Source organism: Branchiostoma belcheri, unplaced genomic scaffold, assembly GCF_001625305.1.
Source record: "Branchiostoma belcheri isolate BF01 breed outbred unplaced genomic scaffold, Haploidv18h27 scaffold1, whole genome shotgun sequence".
Classification (NCBI taxonomy): Eukaryota; Metazoa; Chordata; class Leptocardii; order Amphioxiformes; family Branchiostomatidae; genus Branchiostoma; species Branchiostoma belcheri.
In genome coordinates this window covers 4,274,020-4,297,688 of record NW_017802379.1, presented here as the reverse complement: position 1 = coordinate 4,297,688, position 23,669 = coordinate 4,274,020, and the positions used below count along the sequence as shown (strand labels likewise).

Below are 23,669 nucleotides of genomic sequence, written 5' to 3'. Positions count from 1 at the left end.
CTTACAAACCATACAATGGAAACATCAGTATTGACTTAAGTTGGAAACATCAGTATTGACTTAAGTTCATGTGGAATAAAAGAGAAATAAACATCTATAATATTGGTAGAGCCTAAGGGAGATTAATATTACTGGTTCCAAGCTATGCATACAGTATACTAAATAACTATAACATTTAACAGTGAAAGAAGGTGTTGCCTAAAAAGTAAACAAAATTTCCATAAAAATTCTATGAATATGATCAAATGTGGCATCTGAGTGTACTTTGGCACCAATGTGCAATTTAGAAAGGGACTTTTAAATACATGCAATGTTATAAACAAATTATCAAAAAGCATGATGAAGTGGCAACAAAAAGCCGACACTTTTTTAGTTTGTGATCTTATGTCTGTCTCTGAATATTGCCTCTAATTTCTTATAGATTTTTTGCATTGCCATCAGCTATCAATTCTGAGTTTTCCTATAACTAGTACAAGAGCTTTGCTGTGTTTTTCTTTGAAAAATTCATCCAACTAGAAGAAAAAGATGGAGAAAAAGATGACATCATTGAAAAATTTCTCTACATCTGTGAGTATGATGGTCAATTTTGTCTGTAAAATTGTTGTCCTCATATTTCTCCATTTTCTTGTGTTCCTTCTTCTTCAGCCTCACCCTCTTCTGTCATCTGTAGAAGACAAGTATTATTTATTTCCAAACAGCAACAAATCAACATTGATTCCTTGTGTCTGAACATAAGGACATCTCAATTAGCAAAGAATCCATGGAAAGTTGCAAACCATTGAAAGCATCTGTGGAAAAAAAAATGAGGAAGCTGCATCTCAGTTGAACCAATAGCTGCTACGACATGCAGGCTACAACAAGGTTTTTTCACTAGAGCAACTAACAAAGTGCTACAGACACTACATCTACTATCCTGCACTCCAAACTGCCAAAAAAAAATATTTCAACAGGCACAACAGACACAGTTTGGAGCCCAGGTTTGTTAATAATCACAAAGTCAGACCCTAACCTCCACCTTAGTATGGGTGCTGCTCAGAGTGCGTGTGTCTGAAAAAACAAAGGAGACCACCATTCACCATTCAGATGCATGTCTGCATACAAACTTATCTGTCACACACTTAGTAACACAACCAGCTACAATCATGTTTTCATATTAGTAAAACATTCCAACAAAACAACACAGGGTGTACTCTTGCCATATGGCAAGTAGCCTCCCTCAAAGTAGTTGCACTGCACCACACTCACACACAGTTAACACAGGTAATACCTGTTTGCTTGTGTTAGGAGGGAGGGGCAGTGTGGTGTGCTCCTCTAGATTGGCAACCATCTGCCGAGACTCCTCTAACAGTCGGTGCAGCTTACTGGTTGGGGAGGCTGTTTCAAGCTACAGAAGGACCAATGAAAATCAAGCTTAGGAAACGCAGTAGAAAGAAACTGTATCAATTATGATAGCTGAACTTATGATTGTTCTACCAAAGGGCAACAAGACATAAAGAAATTTCACCACAAATAGTATTGAGGAGTAATAAAGATTGCACAGTTTCAGTTGAAAATTGATTCCAACTTACATCATTAATGCTGAGATTGTCGTTATCTGAGGATCTGTTCAGCGAGCTGTTCCCGTCCTGAGCGTTATCGTGGCCCGGGTTCCCTCGTGTCGGTGAGGGGAGCGGTCTGACTGGACTGCTGCGGGGAGACAGGGACGGTCTGTAGGGGGAGGAGCTTCTTCTGGGACCACTCAGCTCAAGTTCACCTCTATAAAAAACATCCAAAACAAAACAGGAACAAGGGTTTGAAAGATTGTATCAGATACGGGCCTCATGCATGCTTAGAAGAATATACAAATGGTGCATTGGCAGGTACAGTGTTTTGTTTGGTACATGAAATGTTTTGCTGTTTTATTTTACAATCCACAGCCTAACCTACCCTGAGCTCCTGAGCCTGTCTTTAGAGTTGTCCAGGTTGAGTTGTAACAAAGCAATGTCTCTCTGCTGCCGCTCATATATCTGAAATAAAAACAAACACATCAACTTCACAACAGTAAGAGTATAAAGATCTCATGCAAGTTTGAAAAACTACCTTCACTCTTGAATTTTTTCTAATCTGCATCAAGTATTATCTGATTTCTCTGAACCATTTTGTCCCAATTTTACCATTTGACAGGACTTTACAAAAAATCCTACCTGTCTAAGACTGGCTAACTCCTGATCCGTCCTCTCCTGTTTGGACCTCTGCAGTTCTAGCAGCTGATCTTTCCTCTTCTCTCTTTCCGCTGAAAATCATACAAGTGAGATAAATCAACCCAATCTATGGTACTCTGCAATAAACACCTCACAATATGTTGGTTACAAGTGTAAGTACATGCATGAACATTGTAAGTAATGACAAAGGTATGCACGTCTGTAACATGATATAAAATTTAAAATGACTGGTTACCTGACAATATCAGGTCCTTCTTGGCTGCTTCTAACTCGTTCTGTGCCCGTCTGAGGTTGTCCTGTACAGCTTCTACATCTGCCTGCTGTTTTGTCATTTCCTCTGTACAAATTACAGGCAAAAAATTAAGAAGCTAAAAGTCACACATGAAAAACGTATCAAATAGATTAATTACTTACAACAAAAGAAACTGTCACTCCGTCTCATCTAGCAATTCATGTAAAGCTGAAAATGTGTAGTCGTCCCCATGGCTAAAACATAGCTGCCACACCTTTGAACCTGTCAATCTCTTTCCTGGACTCTGCATATTTACTCTTCCACTCGGCCATCTCCCTCCTCAGGTTAGACTCCACTTTCTGACATTCCTGAAACAGAATGGTTGCAAAGATGATAAACAACACTACATGTATAATCCAAATAGGTGCAGGATTCAGGCTAGAAAGCTAACAGAAACTTGGTAGTAATCAGAAAACTTATCTATCAATCAGAAGACAGCACATAACCAAAACAAAAAAAGAGTGCCCACACCTACCCGACATGTGAGGTCCAGTCTTTTCAGCTTGGCGCTCATCTCCGTGATGTGTGAGGATGCCTCCATGAGGTCCTTGTCCTTCAGCTGTAGCAGGGTGGCTAACTCTTGCTCACGTGCCTCCAGGTGTCCCAGGTTGGTCGAGATGTCCCGTAAGGACGTGTTCAGACTCTCGTTCTTTTCCTGTGGACAAAAAGGTGTTGTAGTTTGTGTGTGTAAACATGATCATAGCTGTGGATGTCTCCAAGCTTTCAGAATGTTTAAACAAGGCTCTATGCAAAAAAAGATACCAATCTTCACACTGTATACAATAATCTGCACAGATTTCAACAGAATTCCTAAAGTCAGAATCATCTTACAGTCATGACCATCTCTGCATAGAGACCAGTTTGCTAATGTAGCCACTTTTTGGGAGTCCAGTTATATGAACATGATTAGCAAATAGAAATCTATCAAAAAGCATGTCCTACAAAGTCTAATTAGTAATTTGCCCTCAGTAGGTGTTTCTTTTTTTGAACAATCGATTTCAAGCCACTATTTTAGGCTATATCCTTTGAGAAACTCACATGCAGCATCTCCACCCTCATCTCTGCCTGACTGGCCCTCTCTGTCTCCTTGACCAGCTGTGCCTGGGTACTCTCCAGGGCGCATGACTTGGACTGGTCCTGGGACTCCACCACTTTGATCTGGGTGTGCATGTGCTTCAGCTCTTCTGAACGGTTCCGCAAATCTCCTGGTCAAAATTTGAGAGAGCAGAAAAGGAATCAGCCAACAAAGTCAGATACCAAACAACTTGTAAACATTTGTGTATGTAAATATGTCATTGATGTAGCAGAGAAAGGTCTCCCTGTGTATTCTCTGATGCATAAAAAAAAAGTTGATTGCCATAAAATCTAAAAAGCAAATTTTCAGCATTGTCACAACTTACAGTGGCTCACAGCTCTGAGTCTGACACATTACTGTCCTGCAATTTTGTATCTAACATTTAAGATTATCCATGTTACAAAGTCCTTCTTCAGTACCTACGCATTTACATGATATGAAATGTGATACATGTAATAACACTTAAACATCTTTGTGAATCAAGAAGAAACATTATAATGCTGGACAGAAGTTGAACCCTACCTTCTAGTCTGGAGCACCTCTGCTCGAGTGTCAGTACACGCTGTCTGTCGGCTTCCCACGAGGCCAGTTGCTTCTGGTGCGCCGACACCATGTCGTTCAGCTCCCGGTCACGGTCCTTCAGCTCACCAATCAGCAGCTGCAGCTCTTTCCTCTGCTTCTCTATTGTGGAACGCTCCAGATCAGTCACATAGTTCTGTAAATGGAGACAAGGATTTAGTTAGTAACAATTCATGACAATACAAATGTAGCTTTTACAAACACTTATTACAAGAAAATTGCCGTTAATTACACCAGACAGACCAAAAACACTTTACTTTAGAAGTTTTTTTATTTGTCAAGAAAAATTTGTGTTTCCTTGCCTGTCTAGGGGGAGATCCATTGTACATGCGGGTTGGGCTGTTGGACCTGCCCTTGGGGGGAGTTCCCCTGTTAGGACTGGGGGAGCGGTAGCTGGAGGCAGCAGTGGAGGGTGGGGCAGGGGAGTAGCCGAGGGAACGTCCACCCTAGATGGGAGAAAAACATATAATAGTCAAAAACAAACTATCAGCTGTGGATATCAAATGTTACTACCCTCATGGGCAGACTTCTATAGAACCTTTATATTAGTATATGATACCTCTGATAATAGTAATATCAATTGTATGAATAACTGTATCTAGTATACACATACGCCACAGCTGTTAGCACATCTGTTGTTCAGTACAACGTCAAGTGTCAGAGTTCTAATAGCCTTTTAATGCTGAAAGCTAACCATTCTAGCTATAGAGTTTCTCACATCCATTTATCAAACCTTTCATGGTCACCACCATGCAAACAGTAGAGTCAAGCTTTCTGTTGGTTCAACACTGAATAATTGATAAATGGGAGAACTACTATACCTAAATTACATATTATTTATATTAAGTGCTTTTATTAAACAGCTCCCAAATGCATAACTGCCATAGACAAGCTGTCGCCTTCCCGCAAGGAGAATAAAAACAATTCTACCATTTCTGACATCACAAATTTAATACTTTTTAGTCATTTGCTATGTTAACTGTTGTCAGACTCTCTATTTTCTTAATACACAGGTGGTACAATTTGTCATTTCGAAGCTTTATCTTAAGCTTGTACAACATACCTTTGATTTTGGCGTACTTTGATACTGGGGGTCATAGCTGGGAAGACTGTAGTGATTTGCTGCAAAACAAATGACAAAATAGTTACACTTACAGATGACACTTTTTGTAATTAAACCTATCCAATGGTGTATCATCAAAACATCTGATACAGCTGCCCACCTGCCACAGAGTAAACAAGTATCAACTGATGTACGCCTATTGGAGAACAATGCACGCAATGTAACCCATTCTCAACAAATTGTCAAACAATCTGTACAAACAAAACTTCATCCCTCCCCAACGCTCTCACTTTAGGAAAACTACCACTTATCCGAACCAAACTAAAAGTAACCCTGAAGTAACAAACCAACACAAAAGGTGCAGTCTGGCATGAAATTGAAAATGCTGTACTTGGGCTCATTTAGATGGGTCTAAATTGGACTGAATAAGGACGCGTTCTTAGGATGGTTGTGGGAATTACTAGGCATTGTCCTTGCAGAAATTTGAGATCTCAACTTTAGGAAACCTGAGTATACAACAGAGAAACATGTAAACATTGTGTCGTCCTGGCTGCCTAAACATCGGTTCAATAGAAAAGGAAAAATGGTTCGATGTTGGCCTTTGTATGTCCCTGTTTATAGTACACAGTCTCAAGAAAAGGGACAATGTTGTGTTATACAGAGTTCTGATAGTGACATAAAAGTAACATACATTGAGGGAAAATGATGGCAACAATGTTCAAGTACATGCACCTTCTCAAAAAGTTAATGACATATTGTACCGTGTTAAAACCAAAAATGGCAATTCTCTCTGTTGACAGCCTTTAGAAAATTATTAATTTTAAAGCAGTGGTCGAAATACTTTTTTTCAGTGCTCTGCAATATTGCAGAAGAGTCAAAATTTTGTTCTGCAATTTGGAAATACTTTCTGCAAATACACAAGCCTCCATACTACAATCTTGCAGGTTTATAAGCATGAACTATTGATTGATATGCAAATTAGTGAAGACAAATTTTTGGAAGTCCAAAAAGAAACAAAAGATAGACAAGTCAAGACAAGGTTGATGCAAATTAGTGAAGAAGCTCCTGTTGTTTCAGAATAGGAGCTTAAGTGTTGTCTGTCCTTGGGGCCAAGAGCGCCAAATCCCAAGTGCCAATTTTTACTGCTGCAAAATTGCAGATTGTATAAATTTTTCTTCTGCAATCTTGAAAATCTATCTGCAGATTGCAGACTGCAGACAGGTATTTCGAACACTGTAAAGTAACAACCACAGATAACTTGTCTGTTACCTAGATGTATCAGAAACACAGCAATACAAAATACTACAACAAATACAGAAGAAGATAAAAGCAGTTACCTATATTGACATACACCATTCGGAACTGGTTACACTGAACATTGCAGACGTTACGGTCCATATTTCCACCAACAACCACAGGAAAACGAGAGAAGCCCCGGCAAACGTTACAATGTTACCGCCAGAAATGTATCTAACCGACCCAAACAGCTGTAACCCACGCTGGGTGGTTACGGCTACTTGCTCCATTGATTGCTTTAGAATGCAGACCAATCGTTGCACCCTTTCACCCCCTGTAAACGTATCCTCCAGACTGTTCTTATGCAGATCCCCTTGATTATGCAAATTAAAATGAGAGGGAAGCAACTTGTCTTCCATACCATTAGCAACACTTATGGCAACCTTTGTATCCATCACAAAGGGATCTCTTTGCTTCACTGGTCTTGTAAACTACGATATTTGAGCTTGAAAATGTTAATCGCTTCAAGCATAGCACAGAACATATGCAGGGCAATTCTTCCGATTACAATTTCCAGTAGCAAGCAGCAAAGTTTCCCCTTTTTTCTGCTCTGAACTTGGCATAATTTTGTAGCTTTTTAGAAGCACAAAGCATCTGAGGACAGAAGCTACTCCTTCATGCATGCAAATGTTTTATGTTACATACAAAATTGTCTTCTATTGCTGTTGATCAGTTTAAGTTTCATAGCTGAGCATGAAAAATATTGGACTTGAGAGAAATATTAAACAGGACCACATGAGCGTGTGTCTGTGGTGGACACTTGGCAGCTACATCTGTTTACATGTAGTGTACAAGCTCCCCCTGTTGGTTTAGCATTGATTAACACATGGCAAACTAGTAGAACAGTTCAACCACAGTGACTGGATCAGTCACAGGGTCAAAACACTGAAAACTAAAAATGCACTGGAACAGGTAGGAGAATACGAGAATGCTTAGATCGTTGTCAGATATTGCAAACAGATAATCACGCATCTGAATACTTGCACTCTCACTCTCAGTTAGAATTCACAGCTTCTTGGACTGTTTTGAAAATGCAGTTTCAGGAGAAAGGTGAGACCTGTACCAAATGGGATCTGGACTAGTTTTGTCATGGCTCACCTCTACAACACAAACACATAGGTGTCCATTTCCCTGTCATGTGGTCAAGCCCTGATTTGCAAAGGAATCAGTTTGAACAAGGAGATTTAAACCTCCTTGGTTTGAAGTAGGCTATCCGGGGTGTTTTTACTGTGCACTATCCCAAAATAAACTGGGCACACAGAAAATGTAGGATGTCCATTTACAGCTCTACTGCATTATCCTACCCAGCCATTCATTTTAGTTTCAGTGTTTGTCTAGCAAAGCAACTTAGTATAAAAAGGTCATCTGTGACGGAAGATGTCATTATAACCTATATATAGGTGACATTTGAAAATTACACATGTAGTCGAATGTTCCAAGTTTTGCAAACAAAGAAATGGAGGTAAATATAAAAAAGCATATGTGAGGACTTGGAAAAAAATGTTGTGTTTCTTGTTTCAGTCCTGAAAAAAAATTAGGGTCGGTAGGTAAGGATTATCTTTTTTTTGGACTACAGGGATATATAGGGGTCCAACTTATACAATACAGTAAAAAGTAAAACTTGCATGAGGACACTTTTATTTTCAATGTCAATGATAGAAAACCAACATTGCACAACATTTTATGGAGCTAGAAAAGGTTGATCAGCTTGAAAAATGTCCCTTGCAGGGGTCCACCCCCCAAAAAAATCAGCAGTTTTTCTGGGCTCGGTCAGGAAACACAACATTTTTTCCTAGATTATTTTACAGGAACAGTTGTTCATACTTCTGACAATACTGCCATCCGCGCTCCTGTTCCCGGCGCCGCTGTAGTCCTTCCGTCCGCTAAACGGCGAGCCTCGGGCGGGTGAAGTGGGGGCGTGGTCCATCTCTGGTCGGGTGAGAAGTAATATTGGGAAGAAATAACAGCGCGGTTAGTGGTTACTATGGACACACAAAAGTCTAATGACTGAGCTTCATAAATTTGTGTGTGATGACTTCTTATTGGGTTTACTCTTTTCGTTAATGATTGGTGATCTTGGTGATTCTGGAGTGACCAGGAAACAATTTGGAATTATGGAAGACTTTTGTGAAAATTTGTTGCAGATAACACCTGTTAATCCAACATGAACGCATGGATACACATTTCTCTTCCATGTTGAAATAGCCAATACGACTACAAAGACATGCAAATGAAGCTTAAACACAGGGCAAGCATCAGGGTGTTGTAATTTGACTAGAATTTATGGTGGTACAGAACAGGACATCTATTGTTAAAAAATTATGTACTTTTTTATTACCTTGATATAGGGGATGCAAATGAAAAAATATGTTAGTTTCCCAATTCTTAAATGCTTGGGATTTCTTTGTTTCCCTGTTGTTTGATTGTTAGTGGGTCTTCCGTATCCTGATGGAGTTTGAAAAGAAGCAAATTATCACGAGCAGGTGTCATAAACATCTAACGACTTCTTGAGTGACACAAAATTGTCTTCCAAAAATTACAACAAATATTATAAACCATCTACTTGTTTAAAATGACAAGGTCAAATGCTTTTATGTAAATCACGTCTTTTTGAAAGAATGAAACTTAACTGCCTCTACACGAATCGATCAGTTGCTGAAGTTTTGAAAACAAACTTTGATCAGGCCGACACCAGCTGTACAGACGACTTTTTTGGGACCAAGCGACTTTTCAGAGCGCAAACAATCGCTTATTTCACAGCCTGTACAGATGTCTAGACCCTAAACGGAAGGCTACTGACAGACTGACACGTTCTACTAACCTGGAAGCAATACCAACGGTCAGGAGTCCGTTCTTAAGGGTTGAAATCCTGAGTAAAAGTACACAAAAACACAACAGTCGCCGCTGGGAAATTTGAATTTCTGTTTGAACTCGAACGCCGGGTAGAGCGCATGCGTCGGGTCACGGCGCCTGCGCGATGAGCATGACCTAAGGCGAGCTCAGCTCCAACCATCTTGTTACATTTTGCGAAATTTCTGGTAAGTTTTCATCGATTTTCATCACACAGAAACACATTTACGGGATTTTTTTCTTAGACTATGTAGATAAGAGCCATTCACTCAAAATAGTAAAATGTAAGGAGCAATGATGGGTTTAATGGTGTGAAAAACTTACTGTGATTTGCGGCATGTGAACCACGCGAGTTCCATACATGATATTACATGCTTTTTGTTGAAAGGGGAGGGGGGTAGTAGGAACCAGTCATAATAAGACACGTCATGTTTAACGAAACAAGGTTAAAAACGTGTATGTGCCACAATTGTGTCGCTTAAAATGTGCCATTCTACTGAACCTAACGTATGTTTAAGTGTTGATGATTTGTAAAACCATCAACACATGTTCACGTGCACATCATTAAAAAATAAAATTATTCATGTGAGGAAATTTCCTTGTCATGATTTATGAGAAGGAAATTTTCTCAAAGAAATGTTTTTTTTTATCTACATGAAACACTCACCACACCACCAAATCACCAACCCTCCACACTATATCACTGATCTACATATTCCATATGATACAGTACAATACACAGACTAAAATATAGTATGTCACACAATACTAAAATATTAATGTTCTACAAAGGGAACTGCAAAAAGAAAATGGACCTAGTGTCAGTGGTAGTGTTTTTGTTTTCTTTAAAACATACAACAGATATGGCATTGGCAAAAATACGGGTGTGGTAAAAATTGCAAAATGTTGTCAGGTGAAGTCAACTGTTGATGATGGACAGAAGCCATAAGGTGGTCATGATGTAATGCATTCAAACAAACAAACAAAAACAGAGCAGGACTGTGTACCTTCGTTGTGTCCAATGTGCGTCTTGTCAAACTTTCCCTTCATGGCATTTGCCATGGTTGCTCACGTTTTGACGTCAAATACTGAGAGAATCTTGTGGCCTGTTCTTGCAGATGGTTGGCTGTACTCGGCTGGAAATTACCAGGTGAACAATCCCGGAATTTGCATATACGCCGTGGACTGGTTTTGACAAAGCCTCCCCAGCCATGGCTTCAGGCAAGATGTCTGCCGACACCGCCCGCCTTCCCAGGATTGAAATGCTCCTGTACTTTCTGGGATTCTGTGGTCCAGCTTTCTATTCCATCTATGTGGTCTATGTCTTATCAAAGGAGATGGAGGACACCCTCTTTGAGGATCTAGAGTTGGACCAGTCAAGCTTCCTACCATTCCTAGGAAGAAAAAAGGACATAGCAGACTTTGAGTGGGTGTTCTGGCAGACGCACTTAAAAGAAGGACTTGTGTTTTGTTTCGTAGGCCATATCGTGGTCAGTAGACTGATGTCAATGTTCCTCTCAAAATACAGAAGAGAAGCGTACTTAGCCTACAGTTTCCTGTGCCTGTACTTAGTGCTTGGGTGGAAGCCTCTTTGTGTGCTTCTTGCCCACTGTATGGTGTTTTACGCTGCTGCATTGTTGCGGTCAGCGCTCCTATGCTGGGGGGTAGGAATATTTATCGTGGCCACACTCAACTCCAGCCTTTTCAAAGTACTTCAGTACACATTATCAGGGGAGGACGAGAGCACGTACTATCTACTACTTTTCACCGCGGCTATGTCAATTCTCCGACAGCTCAGCTTCAGCCTGGAAGTCTGCAAACTTCGCAGGGACCAGAAGGCATATTCTCTGTTTGACTTCCTCTTGTTCAACTTCTACATTCCCCTGTTCTTCAATGGCCCTGTCATCACGTACAACACATTCCACGAGTACATCAAACATCCCATCCTGTTGGACAAGACACGCTTGGAACGTGTTGCATGGTGCGCGTGCCGTGTTACGATATGGGCCATCATCACCGAGGCTGCGTATCATCTGCTGTACTTCTGTGAACTTGAACAGCAAATCTCCATCTTGGAAAACCTGCCCCTGATGGAAGTGACCGGTATAGGGTACCTTCACGTGCAGTTCTTCCATGTCAAGTACATGGTCCTCTATGGCTTCTCGTCAACCATTGCCATGCTGGATGGGATTGAACCTCCGATGTTCCCGCGATGCGTCAGCGCGCTGTACACGTTTACGGCCATGTGGAGGTACTTCGACAATGGCCTGCACACCTTCCTGGTCCGATATATCTACATACCACTGGGCGGGTCTCACAAGGGCATCGTGCGTCAGCTGCTGGCGTCAGCAGCTTGTTTCGGGATGGTGTGCTACTGGCACGGTGGACAGTACTATCTTATCGCATGGGGACTCCTCAACTGGACTGGCATCGTGGTGGAATCTACCGGCGCCATCATTGCAAAGACGGCCACAGTACAACATTACACAAGCCAACTCTCACCTCAGAACCAGAGGAGGTTGAAGGCACTGTGTAACGCTCCCATCCTAGCCTTCCTCATCCTGTTTAACTTAGTCTTCCTTGGAGGGACCAGCGCTGGTTATGTGTACTTCGATAAGTTTTTCATTTCGGGCTTCCCCTTTGTCACAGTAAAGCTTCTGGCTTCCATGTACTGTTCAGTTCAACTGACTCTAACCTTTGAAAAAGTGCTGTACAGCAAGAGGAAGATTAAATAGAAATCTAGTTTTTTTTTTAAGTCACTGATGTTGTTGGGTTGCAATCGCAGACAGAAATATTCTGTTTTGCTAAGTGAGAACTGTACACCAAACTGCCTTGTTTGGATTATAGATCCTGTATTGTACAATGAAAATAAAACATGCTAGTGTTAACATGTAGATGTTACCAGATCTAGTGTGCTGAAAACTGACAATTAGTTACATTTGGATTGTCTCTGTGTTATACTGTAGTCAGTCATGAATTATAAAACTGGTACAAGAACTGTATATATTATATCCTGGGACCAGTATGCATATTGTCAAAACTAAAAGCAAGTAAGGAAAGCAGAATTGTTGTGTTTGATTGTGTACAATGAAAAATCTAATCATGATATATTTACAGGGCATTTAATGCATTACCATGCAGTAGAGAGTGAGTTTAGCTTCAAAGATCCCTCTAATACTGGTGCTGATTAGTTGTACTCTAGTGCTGGGACACATTACCTGTTGCCATTTTGTAACAGTGCCATTTGAAAAACAAGCCAAAGTTGGAAAGTAATGATCATGACTATGTAAGAATTCTACCCTAGTAAAACAATCGTAGATCATCTTTATCACACTTAAGATATTGTTTTAATGTTGATAAGGTTATTGTTCATTTTATCTGTATTTTCATGTCAAATTTACCTTCATAATACATTATATACATAATATACTAGCCAAGAGATCTATAGACTCAACCTGGTGGACAATTTTAAGTAAGGATATAGATATCTATCTTCAGTGTTACTAAACAGAATGCAGATTTACTAGCCATGAGGAGTTAAGAGTGAGAATATATTGCCAACTTAAACAGACTTGAGTGGTACATGTGCCAATGTATATAGTTTGTCTGAATGTTTTTTCTGTTTTGTCATATGAGCACTTTGAAACGGGGCCAAAATATCCAATCTTGGTCACAGCTATTTAGTGCTAGCTGTAGATTACCACTTGTTTCATATACATTTCTCAGTTGCTATAAGGCATGTTGTATTTGCTGCAATATGTACATCTGTTTCATTAGATTAGAATGACATGCAATACCCAAAGAAATAAACATTTGTGGTGAACAGTATGTGTTTGTACTGTTTTCTTTTGTTTGTTCTCAGCTTTGGTTAGTATGAAGCATCCTCATCCTAGGAGGAGAATGAATTAATAGATTATGACAGGAGTACCTTTCAAAGGTTGTTGTGATCTTTTGGACTTGTTAATCTGATAAGGTATGATCTGGACATACCAAAGTCACTACAGATAGATTTACAAATTATGAAACTGTTATTTATGAAAAGACTTTTGAATTTGAGCGACATTGGGAAATAGAATTTCTGAGGCTTCCCCTATCAAAACAAATAAGTGCATGGCACTTGCAAAGAGGCTACTTGAAGTTTTTCAGTGTAACTGTTACTGTAGGTTCTTTCATTATTAGAAGTAGCATAATGATTGTAGAAGCAAGTTTGTTCCACTGTCATTTTTCCAGCATAGATCTGTAATCAATTGTCAATCAATTTTGTTTCCCAGAAAGGACATGGCTTCCACAGAAGAAGCCGAAGCAGAGGCTGGAGCAAAAGCACCAAAGAAAAATGTATCATATCCTCTAAGGATCTTATACTGTGGAGGTAGGTAACATAAAAGATACTGACAAAATCCTTCATCCTTATGGCTAAGAATAATTTTGGAGAAGTAAGCTGCTGACTTTGTTCAGTGAAGCACATTTTTCTTTATTGATATACACATGCAATAGTACAGTTCTACTTACATTGACAGGGACCAGTTTTAGTTTTCACATCAAGTCAAGACATGTTTTCTAATGTGTCTTTCTTTTGCCTCAATTTCAGAATGCACACTACCAGTAGAGGTAAGGCTTTCTAGCTGAACCTTTGTGACTATAGAGAAGCAAGGCTGCTGTGTAGCAGCCCCACCTGCTGCTGTGCATCAGTACTGCACATCAGTGATCAATGACGTTGCATGATTTCCTAACTGTGACACTGTAGAAAGAATATGCAAGTGTCTCTTTTGGTGTTTTGAAAAGATGTAAATGTAAAGTGTGGATAACAATTAATTTGAGTACTAGTATTAAAGATTGTATTGTCCATAAAATACTAATGTAGCATAAATGAGTTTAATGCCAAAATAATCTAACTTCCTGTTTCCTCATCTACCAACAGTACTGTGAGTACATGCCAAACAATGACAAGTGTAAAGCCTGGTTAGAGAAGAACCTGCCCTCCGAATTTGGCAAGTTATATCTCTCAGGTATGGATAGCAATATTTCTGCATTGTTTTTTTTTTTCTTTCTCAATGTTGATTCCTCTTGGTAATTCTTTAGACTTAGTGTTGGTTTTCAGTATTTACTTCTAATAGCTGTGTTGCCATGTATTATGCCATAATGGATCTATAGGTTTCTTCTACAAATTACTAATACATGTAGTTTCTTTCCTGTCTTGCAGAGAAACCCCCAGAAGGAGGAGACACAGGAGACACAGACAAGAAGGGAAGACAAAAGAGAGGTCAGTTTCTTGTACTTTTACTAGTTTTAGGCAGTCTTTGCATTGATACTTTCAGATGGAGACATATATTGTCAGTGGCCTTGTGTTCAAATCTCTGTTTGTAAAAGAACCCAACACAATTATCAAGAAGAGTAGGGGTGTCCTGGTGTGCTTGGCTGAAAAAATGTGAGCCATAGCACAACTGCATTGACTGCTGCTAGCTACTTGAAAAGGCGTCATGCTTCTCCTATGTGGAGATGACTTCACCTTACCTGTCATTCTTCATATTTCAGCCATGTAGAATCACAATCAAGCTGGTTGTATTTTGCCTTGTCCCATCCCTCCAACAGGTGGCAGAGGCAACATCAAAATCAAGAAGAAGGCGGAGCCACAGGGGGTGACGATCGCACGGGTACAGAGAAACAAGAAGAAATATGTGACCAGGATACGCGGGTTAGCTACATATGGTGAGCCTGCTTTCCTCTTTCCAACCATATTTTGGTGGGAATTACACTGCTGGAAAATGATATTGTGAAACCAAACCCATCAAAGAATATACATGTAGTAACAAAGAAATAGTAATAAAATTGTAAGGAATAAGGTTATTTCCTGACGTTTTTAATTTTTACATTCATCATAATCTTAGGTTCCTTCGTAGCTTCTTTCTAATGTTCATTTACATGACACAATGAATGGATTTTAGACAGTTGAAGACTTGTAGACAATCAGATGATACAAATGTTTACCAGCCAATTTCGTGTAATAACATGTTACCACAGCTCTATTCTCTGTTCTCCCAACAAAAAGAAGTACCAACTAGAAAGGCCAATATTTGCTTTGGAGCAAATACAGCGATGGGTTCACCACATTTTACCACATGGCAGGGAAAGAATGAGAAACACAAGGGAAAACAATGCTTTACATTGATATAACTATAGTATGAAGTAACATACAACTAAGACTACAACAGTTGGATAGCTATTCCCTACATTATTGGTTAGGATTGCATAATGCAAACTGTTGATTTTCAAGATAAAAAGAAGCGTTCATAGCCCGCATTCCAATGCTGGAGCAGGAAAGCTTAAAATACCTACCAAAACACTTGAATACAGACATACTGTCAGTATGGCATGGCTCTGTGCAGGTGTAAATGAAGTTAAGCCAGTTAAATCCCAACAGCCAATCAGCAAGGAGAATAGAGGAAAGCTGCATGCCTATTGGTTGATGCCTTGCATGCCATTGTGATGACTCATGTCCAAATGTGGTAAACACTGCACACTTACACAGTAATACATTAGCTATTACACAGCCAAAAAACTCAAATAAAACCATTCTAAAAGCCTGTATCACAATAATTTAAAAAACGCCTAGGGGTATTTGCCCACTGTACCTCCATACCAAATTTCAGGACCTTAGGCCCTAAAATGAAGAAGCTGAATCCATTTAAAGATATGGCAGGAGGAGGAGAAGGAGGAGGAGAAGGAGAAGAAACATCAGAAAAAGCAATATGGTTTCACCACACCACTTCGTGGTGTGGTGAACCCATAAAAACATCTTTTTGTATGTTTTGTACGCATGCAGGGCAATTTTGCAGATTAACATTTCAGCGTAGGCCCAACTGAAAAACATGTTGACAGGAAGTTCCTTGTCAATTTGTTTTCCATTTACAGTCGAACCGTGCAATTAAGGCTAATAAAAGACCTGCCCTCCAACTGAAGTGAAAAAGTGATTACCTGGAAGGGAGAGAAAAACAAGTCTGTGGCACGTGTGTTTGCCTTACACGTGTTTATTTGAACAAGGGGCTGAATCCTGCTGCTCTATGTCATGGTGTGCAGTGTAGTGTATTACAGAATATTTGGTTTGTAGAATATTAGCCTGGATAGTGAGGTGTGTTGTATGATGTTGTAATAGTTATTACAACATTAATGCTGCTGTGACCATTGATAATGTGTTAAGTTTTAAAGACATAAAGAAATTTTTGTGCTGGATGACCTAAAAGTTCATCCTGTCCCTTTTAATTGTAACAGATCAAAATTGCCCTTGACAGACGATTTTGTAATATAACCAAAAAAAGACACAATATAAAAGTACTAGTACTAGTAGTAGTTGCTCCAAATGAAAAGCAATTTTTTCCTGTTTCTTCCCACAGATATTGACCTAGAGCAAGCCAGAAAATTTTTTGCCAATAGGTTTGCGTGTGGGGCCTCCAGAACAGATGAGGACGAGATCGTGATTCAAGGGGACGTGACGGACGACATCTTTGATGTGATCCCAGAGAAGTGGCCTGAGGTCAGTAGGATCATTATAGCCTGGGAACCAGCCGTGTTAGGATTGTTATAGCCTAGAGGATAGATGGATAGACAGACTATGTATCAGTGGTAGAAGAATCATTTTCTTTATTTATTTGGAATAATAAGTAAACAAATTGCCAATACTGTGCAGTAGAAGAAATGAAAACTTGTGTATCCCTCTATTTCAGATTGATGAAGACAACATTGATGACCTGGGAGACCAGAAGCGATAACTACATGTAGCTGCTTTCTGGCAAAAACTCACCTAAACAAGCAACTTTCCACATAAAAATACAGCCCTCACATTTTATTTTGTATGCTGGTGAACTCTCAATGTGTCGCTTTTGTGTCAAAGGTAGGGTCAAAGACCCTAATACATGCTACATTGTACTTGTTTTTCAGCTAGTAGTACAGTTGTTCCCTGCTTGGACTATGGTAAAATATAACAGTTGGACTATAGGTTCGATAGATTTTCAGCTGTTCGGTTGGCAGTGATCCTAATTAGCCAATTAGGTACTAAGATTGGTCATGGAATTAATGAGTTCACTGACCAGATAAAAAGTCTGCCGTGACTGGAAATTTCAGATGAAAAGAGAGTCTCATGCCTGCCCAGTGGGAGCTAAAATTAAGGGCTCAACTCTTGTGTTAGACACATGTCAATGCAGATGGAAAAGGCAAAAATGCTGGAAAGTCTGAATTAAGAGCCCTTCAATCTTCAGATGACTATCAAGATCTCAAACATGAACTACAATAAAACAGTCCATCCACATGATAGTGTTGATCTTGTGCTTTATTTCTTTCTGCAACATATATTATATACAACCATATACATCCTAAAGTCTGCTTCTATGTGTTCAGTGTTTCTCATCTATTGCCATACTACAGCCAGTGTACACACTTACAGGTATCATCAATATGTACCAATTGTATCTTATCCAGTTGTCAACCTTTGATTAAGTTGTGCAATTTTTTCTTTGAGTCACGTCCCATTTGATGTCCCACATATCCATACATAAAGGTAAGCTAAGCAAAAAAGCAACCGAAAACACAACCTGTACTCTAACATCAACCACTTTTAGAGTTACAATCTACAGTATTTGACACTTTTTATGGTCATGCGTTATTCCTTGTTCAGTTAAGAATTTAGATGAAAAAAACAGAACATTGTATTCAAGCCTTTACACACATACCGGGGTAACACCATTTCAACATGTGATATATTTACACTGCACAGCTGAAGTCTTATAATATCAGCCATAGTCTGTATGTCAGGTCATATCTTTGTCATTCTTACTCCTAAGATTACTGACTGATAACACTGCATGAAGGGTGCATACATTTTCAGAAATATGTTTCAACTACAGGTTACATGTGCTAATGAATAGCAGTAAGTTTTCAAAAGGGATGACATTGCAACATTTTTCTATTTGTCTCTAATGTTTCCAAGATCATGACGTGTCCTAATTTCAATACAATGAATATTGAAATCCCACATTTTTGGCTCTACAATTACATGAATTAACACAAAATGTGCCTGAACTATGATAAGATGATTATCATTTATGTTGTTACCATGATAAAAAATACTAAGTAGTTAGTCCTTCCCATACCTGTTCTTGTACCAGGCAGTTTCCATCTCTCTCATTTGCATTGTGTTAATACATGAATATTAGATGTCAACATTTTTCCAGCAGAAAGCCATGATCTGACTAGATTACATGACTAAAAGCTCAAAGATTTGAAACAACATTATTTGCCAATTGGGTCATTTGGGACTGAAACAAATCACTGAAAACACAGAACCAAAAAAATCTAGTTGGAAACATGGAATGTCCAAAATAATCACCCATGTTAAATCTTAGTCATCTCATACTGCGGAACGTCGAAAACATACGACTTTGCATAAGGTTCTTCTTCTTCGTCGTCGTCCGAAATGTGTTCGTAAACGCTGTCGTCTGAGTCTGGTTTCGGAACGACACTGGGGCAGCTATTCTGATCATTGACTGGAGCGTGCAGGTTGGTGTTAGGTTGGACGGCCAGTTTGCCGGCTTGGAACTTAACCATTATACAGTACACAACCAAGACTACACAACAGGTGGCAACGATTAGTACAACAACTATAGTTGTCAGCATCCACCCTGAAAACTGGGTATCTGGCTCTTTAAATGACTTGTCTGGTTTGGGGGGCCTTTTTGTCATGGGCAAAGATTGGTCACTTTTGTCTAACGGATTAGACATTTCTTTTGAGACTTTAATCTGACCGAAGGTCCTTGCTGCCGCCAAGGTTGCATTATTAACGTCAAGCATACTAGTATTTGTCGCGTTTTGGAAATTCTGATACATTTTAGTTTGGTTCCTTTTTGATTCCTCAATTCCGGAACTACTGGTTGTTGGCGGCAGCGAAGATGAAGTAATGCCGTTAGAATGCCCATCTCTGGGGCAGAAATCGTCTGCAGGACAAGGCGGGCCGTGGGTCTCATTTTGGAACATAAGATTCCAGAAGTCTCGACATGGCGAGATATCTAGTCGGAAGAGTTCAACATCGACCAGGTCTGAGGGTGTCTTACAGCGGAACAAAGACGGTTCCCTGCGAAACTCACGGACAAGCGCGTTTTTGCCAATTTCAGAACGACAAGCATCGATACCGCGAACGGTTATCTCCAACCGGCACTGTTCCGCAACCTTTGCCATGTCAATAAGCCAGGCAATGTCGCAGTCACAGTGGAAAGGGTTTCCAGCTATCAGCCCCGCATATGGAACACTGCCCCCCCAGGTCATCCCTAAGTCACACCAGGACAGCGTCTTCAGACGGTTAAAGGAAATGTCCAACTTGTTGAGGTTGCGTAAGGAAAACCGAAACGGAAAGAGCTTGACACAGGAGATATTATTATAAGACAAATCTAAGTATGATAGCCTAGGCAGATCTCTCAGACAGGCCCAGCAAACTTCAGTGATTGTGTTGTTTCTTAGGTTCAGGGTGTGCAGGAAGGGCAGACTCCGACATGGAAATGTTGACAGGTGGTTGTTGGGTAAGTAAAGTTTAAACAGTATCATGGGCAGTTTTGTTGGAACGCTCGTTAACCCCTTGTTGTCACAATCTACCACTGGTAATTGTCCCCAGTCTTTTATGGAACAACCTCGGACAAGCAGGGTGGCAAGTGCTGATATTTCGCTAGCTACCGTCAGAGAGACAAACATCAAACCCAGGACGACAAGAATCTTGGCCGGGTGTAGATGTCTGCTTTGGTGCCGCATGATAACTAATATACGAACAATTTCGTGGAGAATTGAACTTCAGTTCAAGGTAATAGGTGAATGCAGTTATATGTGTAAGTGCATGTACATCAATATTTTTATTTCACATCAATTTGACAGTTTTATTTCCGTGTAGTGTTATCTTACCTAACCAATATGGAAATGATTTCAGACTTTAAAGGGAATGGCCCGTAGCACAAAGAACACAAGATAGATACCTCGTCTTCTTTCTACTATGCTTCAGTTAAATTAGTATTCATCTGTTTCTCATCGATTTATTATTACAATGATAGTGAGTATGTCTGACAACTGAAAGAACTTTCTGCACTCGGCCTTGTTAGTGTTCTTGGCTGAAAGTGAGGTTCTAGAGAATGAAGCAGCAAATTCGTACGGGCCTCCAACACTTGAACCCCTGCTCAAATTTATCAACCTCCGCGTTTGGGGGATTGTTCATCAGACTCTCCTGAAAATGCAATAACATTTGCTCAAAAGCCATGAATGTTAAAAGAAGGTTTATATGTCCTTACAAAACAGAACATAACTTACCTCGCAAACGGCTTCTCCTCATCAATGTTACAAATATCGTTAAAGACATTTGCCATCAACGTGACCAATACGTGACTAATGCTGTCCCAAAACAAAGCCATGCAAAAACTTGAAAAAGAGAATTTTTTTCGTCTAGAAAGAATCAAAGTCCTACCTTATAACAGTCAAACATTTGTATACCTTCTGAAACAAGAGATGTACCGGTACCGACCCGTGCCTACCCAGACAAGTTGCTGCCGCTGTGCCCAACACATGCAGTGACGCAGTCGGGAAAGGAACGCTTGATTGTCTGCCTCAGTACCTCTCCTTGAGACTGTATGTTAGTTACAGGATATTACAGTAGCAGAACGCGTGCCCGAAGCCTTCTCATAGATCCCATTGCATGCTGGGAGGCGCGGAGCGTTGTGGGTAGATTCGATTGCCATTGTAATGATATTTTCACCTCCTGTGTTACCCATAGTGTCCCGCGTCTCCCAGCATGCAATGATCAGTGAAAAGGTTTAGGTCACACGTACTACTGCCGTGGTGTAATCATGTTCGCATGCAATCATCTCTCCTGTTGCTATATTGTCTGGAGTCAGATATGAATAAACCGATGAGAAGGGGGGGGGATCAGTCTTCATATTTTGCAGGATACACCGCACTTTCGCGGACCGTATTTTACATATACCGATCTGACCAAGGAGGTTACATATATCGAACAAGAAAGATTCGGAGCCACCTGTTTGTTTTACGAAATGCATAAAAAGAAAAGGTATAAGATCACCGTGGTTGGTTGGTTGATTGATTGATTGATTGATTGATTGATTCATCAATCCTTGAATCATGATTAATGAAAAAGAACATAGGAACATTTTGTTGCTCTCAACATTCTACAACTTAAGCATTCGATCATGCATTCTCTCATCTTCTGAAGATGATAGCCAAAATAATCAATCTCTATGGTTATGCGTATACTAAAAATAATTGCAGAACTCAATTGCCGATATTACTACTACGGTTGGCTGTGTTTTTCATTTCTTGTACAATTGGCACATCATAAACTGTTCATAACAGTCCACTTTCGCTGAAATTTGTTCGATTTTCCATACCTTAAGAAAAGCTGATTCCGTGAAGACGTTGCGTTGTGGCGGAGTAAGAAAACAAGAATGATTTGTCTGGTGTGTGACATCATGATAGTTGATCACGTGATGTGTATTTCTTCAACCGTCCTATCTGGTGCAGGCTTCATGGTCTTGAATTATTGATACTAGTATACTGATGCTGCTTCTACTGGATGGATGGATAGAATTGATGAGTTAAACGTCTAAAACCTTCCTATAAACCAGTCTCCAACGAACCAACTGCCAATCAACAAACTAGCCCAACCAACCAACCAACCAACCAACCAACCAACCAACCAACCAACCAACCAACCAACCAACCAACCAACTTGCAAGCTGACCAGCCAGACAACCAACAAACAAACAAACAAACAAACAAACAAACAAACAAACAAACAAACAAACAAACGCAAAATAACAACTCCTTCGATTAGACAGCTTCCGGGCAGTCCGCAGGTGTACGTCACTCTCTAAACCACCACGCCCGAGTCCACCGACTTCTAGAAATCTAACCCACATTTTGTAGAAGTTTGTTATAGCGGTACGTCATTGCCACAGGAAACTGTGGTTTTGAACGATGTTCCAGCCGGAATTCCTTACCATCTATGGGTCCCGGTCCAAGACCAGAGTTACAGACAACGTCCCCTGGTGGGAATATGTTACAGAGCACACTGTATGACAGCTGTGGAGAAGACTGTTCCTGGCACACGAAAATGTCACGTTCCTTAGTTCTTGGTCATGGAAATGCCAAAAAAGCGCTTGAAAAATGTTACACGAAGAAACGTATCATGCAGATTCTGACACTAATAATAAAACGATAAAACCTGTCATTATATCATGCATGGTATGTCTGAAGAGTGATCTAATTAGGGACTTAATGTCACATAATTGTCTTTAAAGCTTTGAAGCTAACAGAATCGCTGACCTTAACTACAAGATATATATGTAAACTACAAAAGTATCAACTATGACATTTTTCGGTAATACCGTGAAATCACACAAGATCGAAACCCGTCTCTATATGCACTGAATCCGTATGGGATTTTCTTGCCATGGTTACTTGAAAAACAGATCACAGTCTAGACCCGAGATGCGTTTGCTTGGCTAAACAAGAAACTGAAATTGAAATCACATTAAAGAAACTTGTGACGGAGTCCAAGCTAAGCAAATTGATCACACTGAGATCCAGTACTAGTGGGTGCGTCAGAGGCGTCAAATCGTAAAGTGAACGGACGAAAACTGCCTGTGAATGTAAGAAACACATTCTACAGTCCACCACAGGTACGCGACTAGGTTGTGATTTTATTCCATTTTTGCTGACGTGTTTTCCAGCTTCTGAGAAGGTAAAGACGTCAGGTGTGACGTCACGCGTTGGCGGACCTACGCTCGCGCTACTTTGGTAGGGTACTATTAGATTCGCGGGTCTTACGCGATAGTCGCTGTTACCGCAACAAAGTGACGATCAGCTTTACACATGTGGATTACTGATTACTATGTACGTACTTAAGTACCCTAGTGGCTAGAGCTCGCTTTCTGACATTCTGGAGGTTGTCGGTTCATACTGGGTTGTAGGTTCATCATATATACCGTCCTTCAATGCTTAGCACCTGAAGTTATGAGCACAGAACGAGTATAGTTGTTGAACACACACCACTGCCATTGAGCTTTTCCCCTACTGCAGAGCTTGTATTCTGTGTGGCCCAAGGGCTACAGAAACGGAGATGGGCACAGCCCTATACATCGGAAGGTATATGGCAAGGGTTAAGGTAACTAACTGCAAAGAATGTGAATGATAAAGCTCTAAAGATTACATCGCTAAGATGTCCGGGTAACCCGGTTCTATGCCAGGCGTTTCCCCACTTTTATTGTTCACAATTTA

The 23,669-nt window shown here is 40.1% G+C and overlaps 3 protein-coding genes across 6 annotated transcripts; 1 reads left to right on the top strand and 2 right to left on the bottom strand.

Moving 5' to 3' along the window:
* Positions 1–531: 531 nt before the first annotated feature.
* LOC109466628 (coiled-coil domain-containing protein 62-like) lies at positions 532–9,437 on the bottom strand. Of its 4 annotated transcripts, none has more exons than XM_019764369.1 (15): positions 9,328–9,437; positions 8,331–8,435; positions 5,211–5,269; positions 4,450–4,593; positions 4,091–4,283; positions 3,532–3,698; positions 2,969–3,148; positions 2,708–2,801; positions 2,437–2,538; positions 2,184–2,272; positions 1,927–2,006; positions 1,569–1,755; positions 1,268–1,384; positions 1,010–1,047; positions 579–664 (listed from the first exon to the last, which is right to left on the bottom strand). In XM_019764369.1, exons 2-14 carry the CDS (start codon positions 8,431–8,433, stop codon positions 1,033–1,035), a joined length of 1,530 nt encoding a protein of 509 aa, XP_019619928.1. In that variant the 5' UTR covers positions 8,434–8,435; positions 9,328–9,437; the 3' UTR covers positions 579–664; positions 1,010–1,032. The 4 variants fall into 4 exon arrangements, with proteins under 4 accessions (XP_019619920.1, XP_019619942.1, XP_019619928.1 ...); XM_019764377.1 differs by having other exon boundaries at positions 587–664; positions 1,016–1,047; XM_019764361.1 differs by lacking the exon at positions 1,010–1,047 and having other exon boundaries at positions 532–664.
* Positions 9,438–9,461: 24 nt separating this feature from the next.
* LOC109466659 (protein-cysteine N-palmitoyltransferase HHAT-like) lies at positions 9,462–17,173 on the top strand. The gene is made up of 9 exons (XM_019764392.1): positions 9,462–9,544; positions 10,475–12,024; positions 13,628–13,725; positions 13,945–13,964; positions 14,275–14,362; positions 14,557–14,616; positions 14,946–15,062; positions 16,745–16,884; positions 17,075–17,173. The coding sequence occupies exons 2-9, from the start codon at positions 10,568–10,570 to the stop codon at positions 17,117–17,119; spliced, it is 2,025 nt and encodes a 674-aa protein (XP_019619951.1). The 5' UTR covers positions 9,462–9,544; positions 10,475–10,567; the 3' UTR covers positions 17,120–17,173.
* Positions 17,174–18,737: 1,564 nt separating this feature from the next.
* Positions 18,738–19,664, bottom strand: LOC109465643. Its single transcript, XM_019763057.1, has 2 exons — positions 19,148–19,664; positions 18,738–18,970 (listed from the first exon to the last, which is right to left on the bottom strand). The coding sequence occupies exons 1-2, from the start codon at positions 19,662–19,664 to the stop codon at positions 18,738–18,740; spliced, it is 750 nt and encodes a 249-aa protein (XP_019618616.1).
* Positions 19,665–23,669: the final 4,005 nt, after the last annotated feature.

Bases quoted from the DNA above. Each gene is read 5' to 3' on its own strand.
- LOC109466628 (XM_019764361.1), bottom strand. From the start codon at position 8,433: ATGGACCACGCCCCCACTTCACCCGCCCGAGGCTCGCCGTTTAGCGGA. The intron at 4,594-5,210 runs GTATGTTGTACA...TCTCCCATCTAG, and splicing joins AAAGTACGCCAAAATCAAAG to GGTGGACGTTCCCTCGGCTA. The intron at 2,539-2,707 runs GTGTGGCAGCTA...TAATTTGTACAG, and splicing joins AGAGATTGACAGGTTCAAAG to AGGAAATGACAAAACAGCAG.
- LOC109466659 (XM_019764392.1), top strand. From the start codon at position 10,568: ATGGCTTCAGGCAAGATGTCTGCCGACACCGCCCGCCTTCCCAGGATT. The intron at 13,965-14,274 runs GTAAGGCTTTCT...ATCTACCAACAG, and splicing joins AATGCACACTACCAGTAGAG to TACTGTGAGTACATGCCAAA. The intron at 16,885-17,074 runs GTCAGTAGGATC...CCTCTATTTCAG, and splicing joins TCCCAGAGAAGTGGCCTGAG to ATTGATGAAGACAACATTGA.
- LOC109465643 (XM_019763057.1), bottom strand. From the start codon at position 19,664: ATGACCTGGGGGGGCAGTGTTCCATATGCGGGGCTGATAGCTGGAAAC. The intron at 18,971-19,147 runs GTCAGATTAAAG...CCTGTTGTGTAG, and splicing joins GGCGGCAGCAAGGACCTTCG to TCTTGGTTGTGTACTGTATA.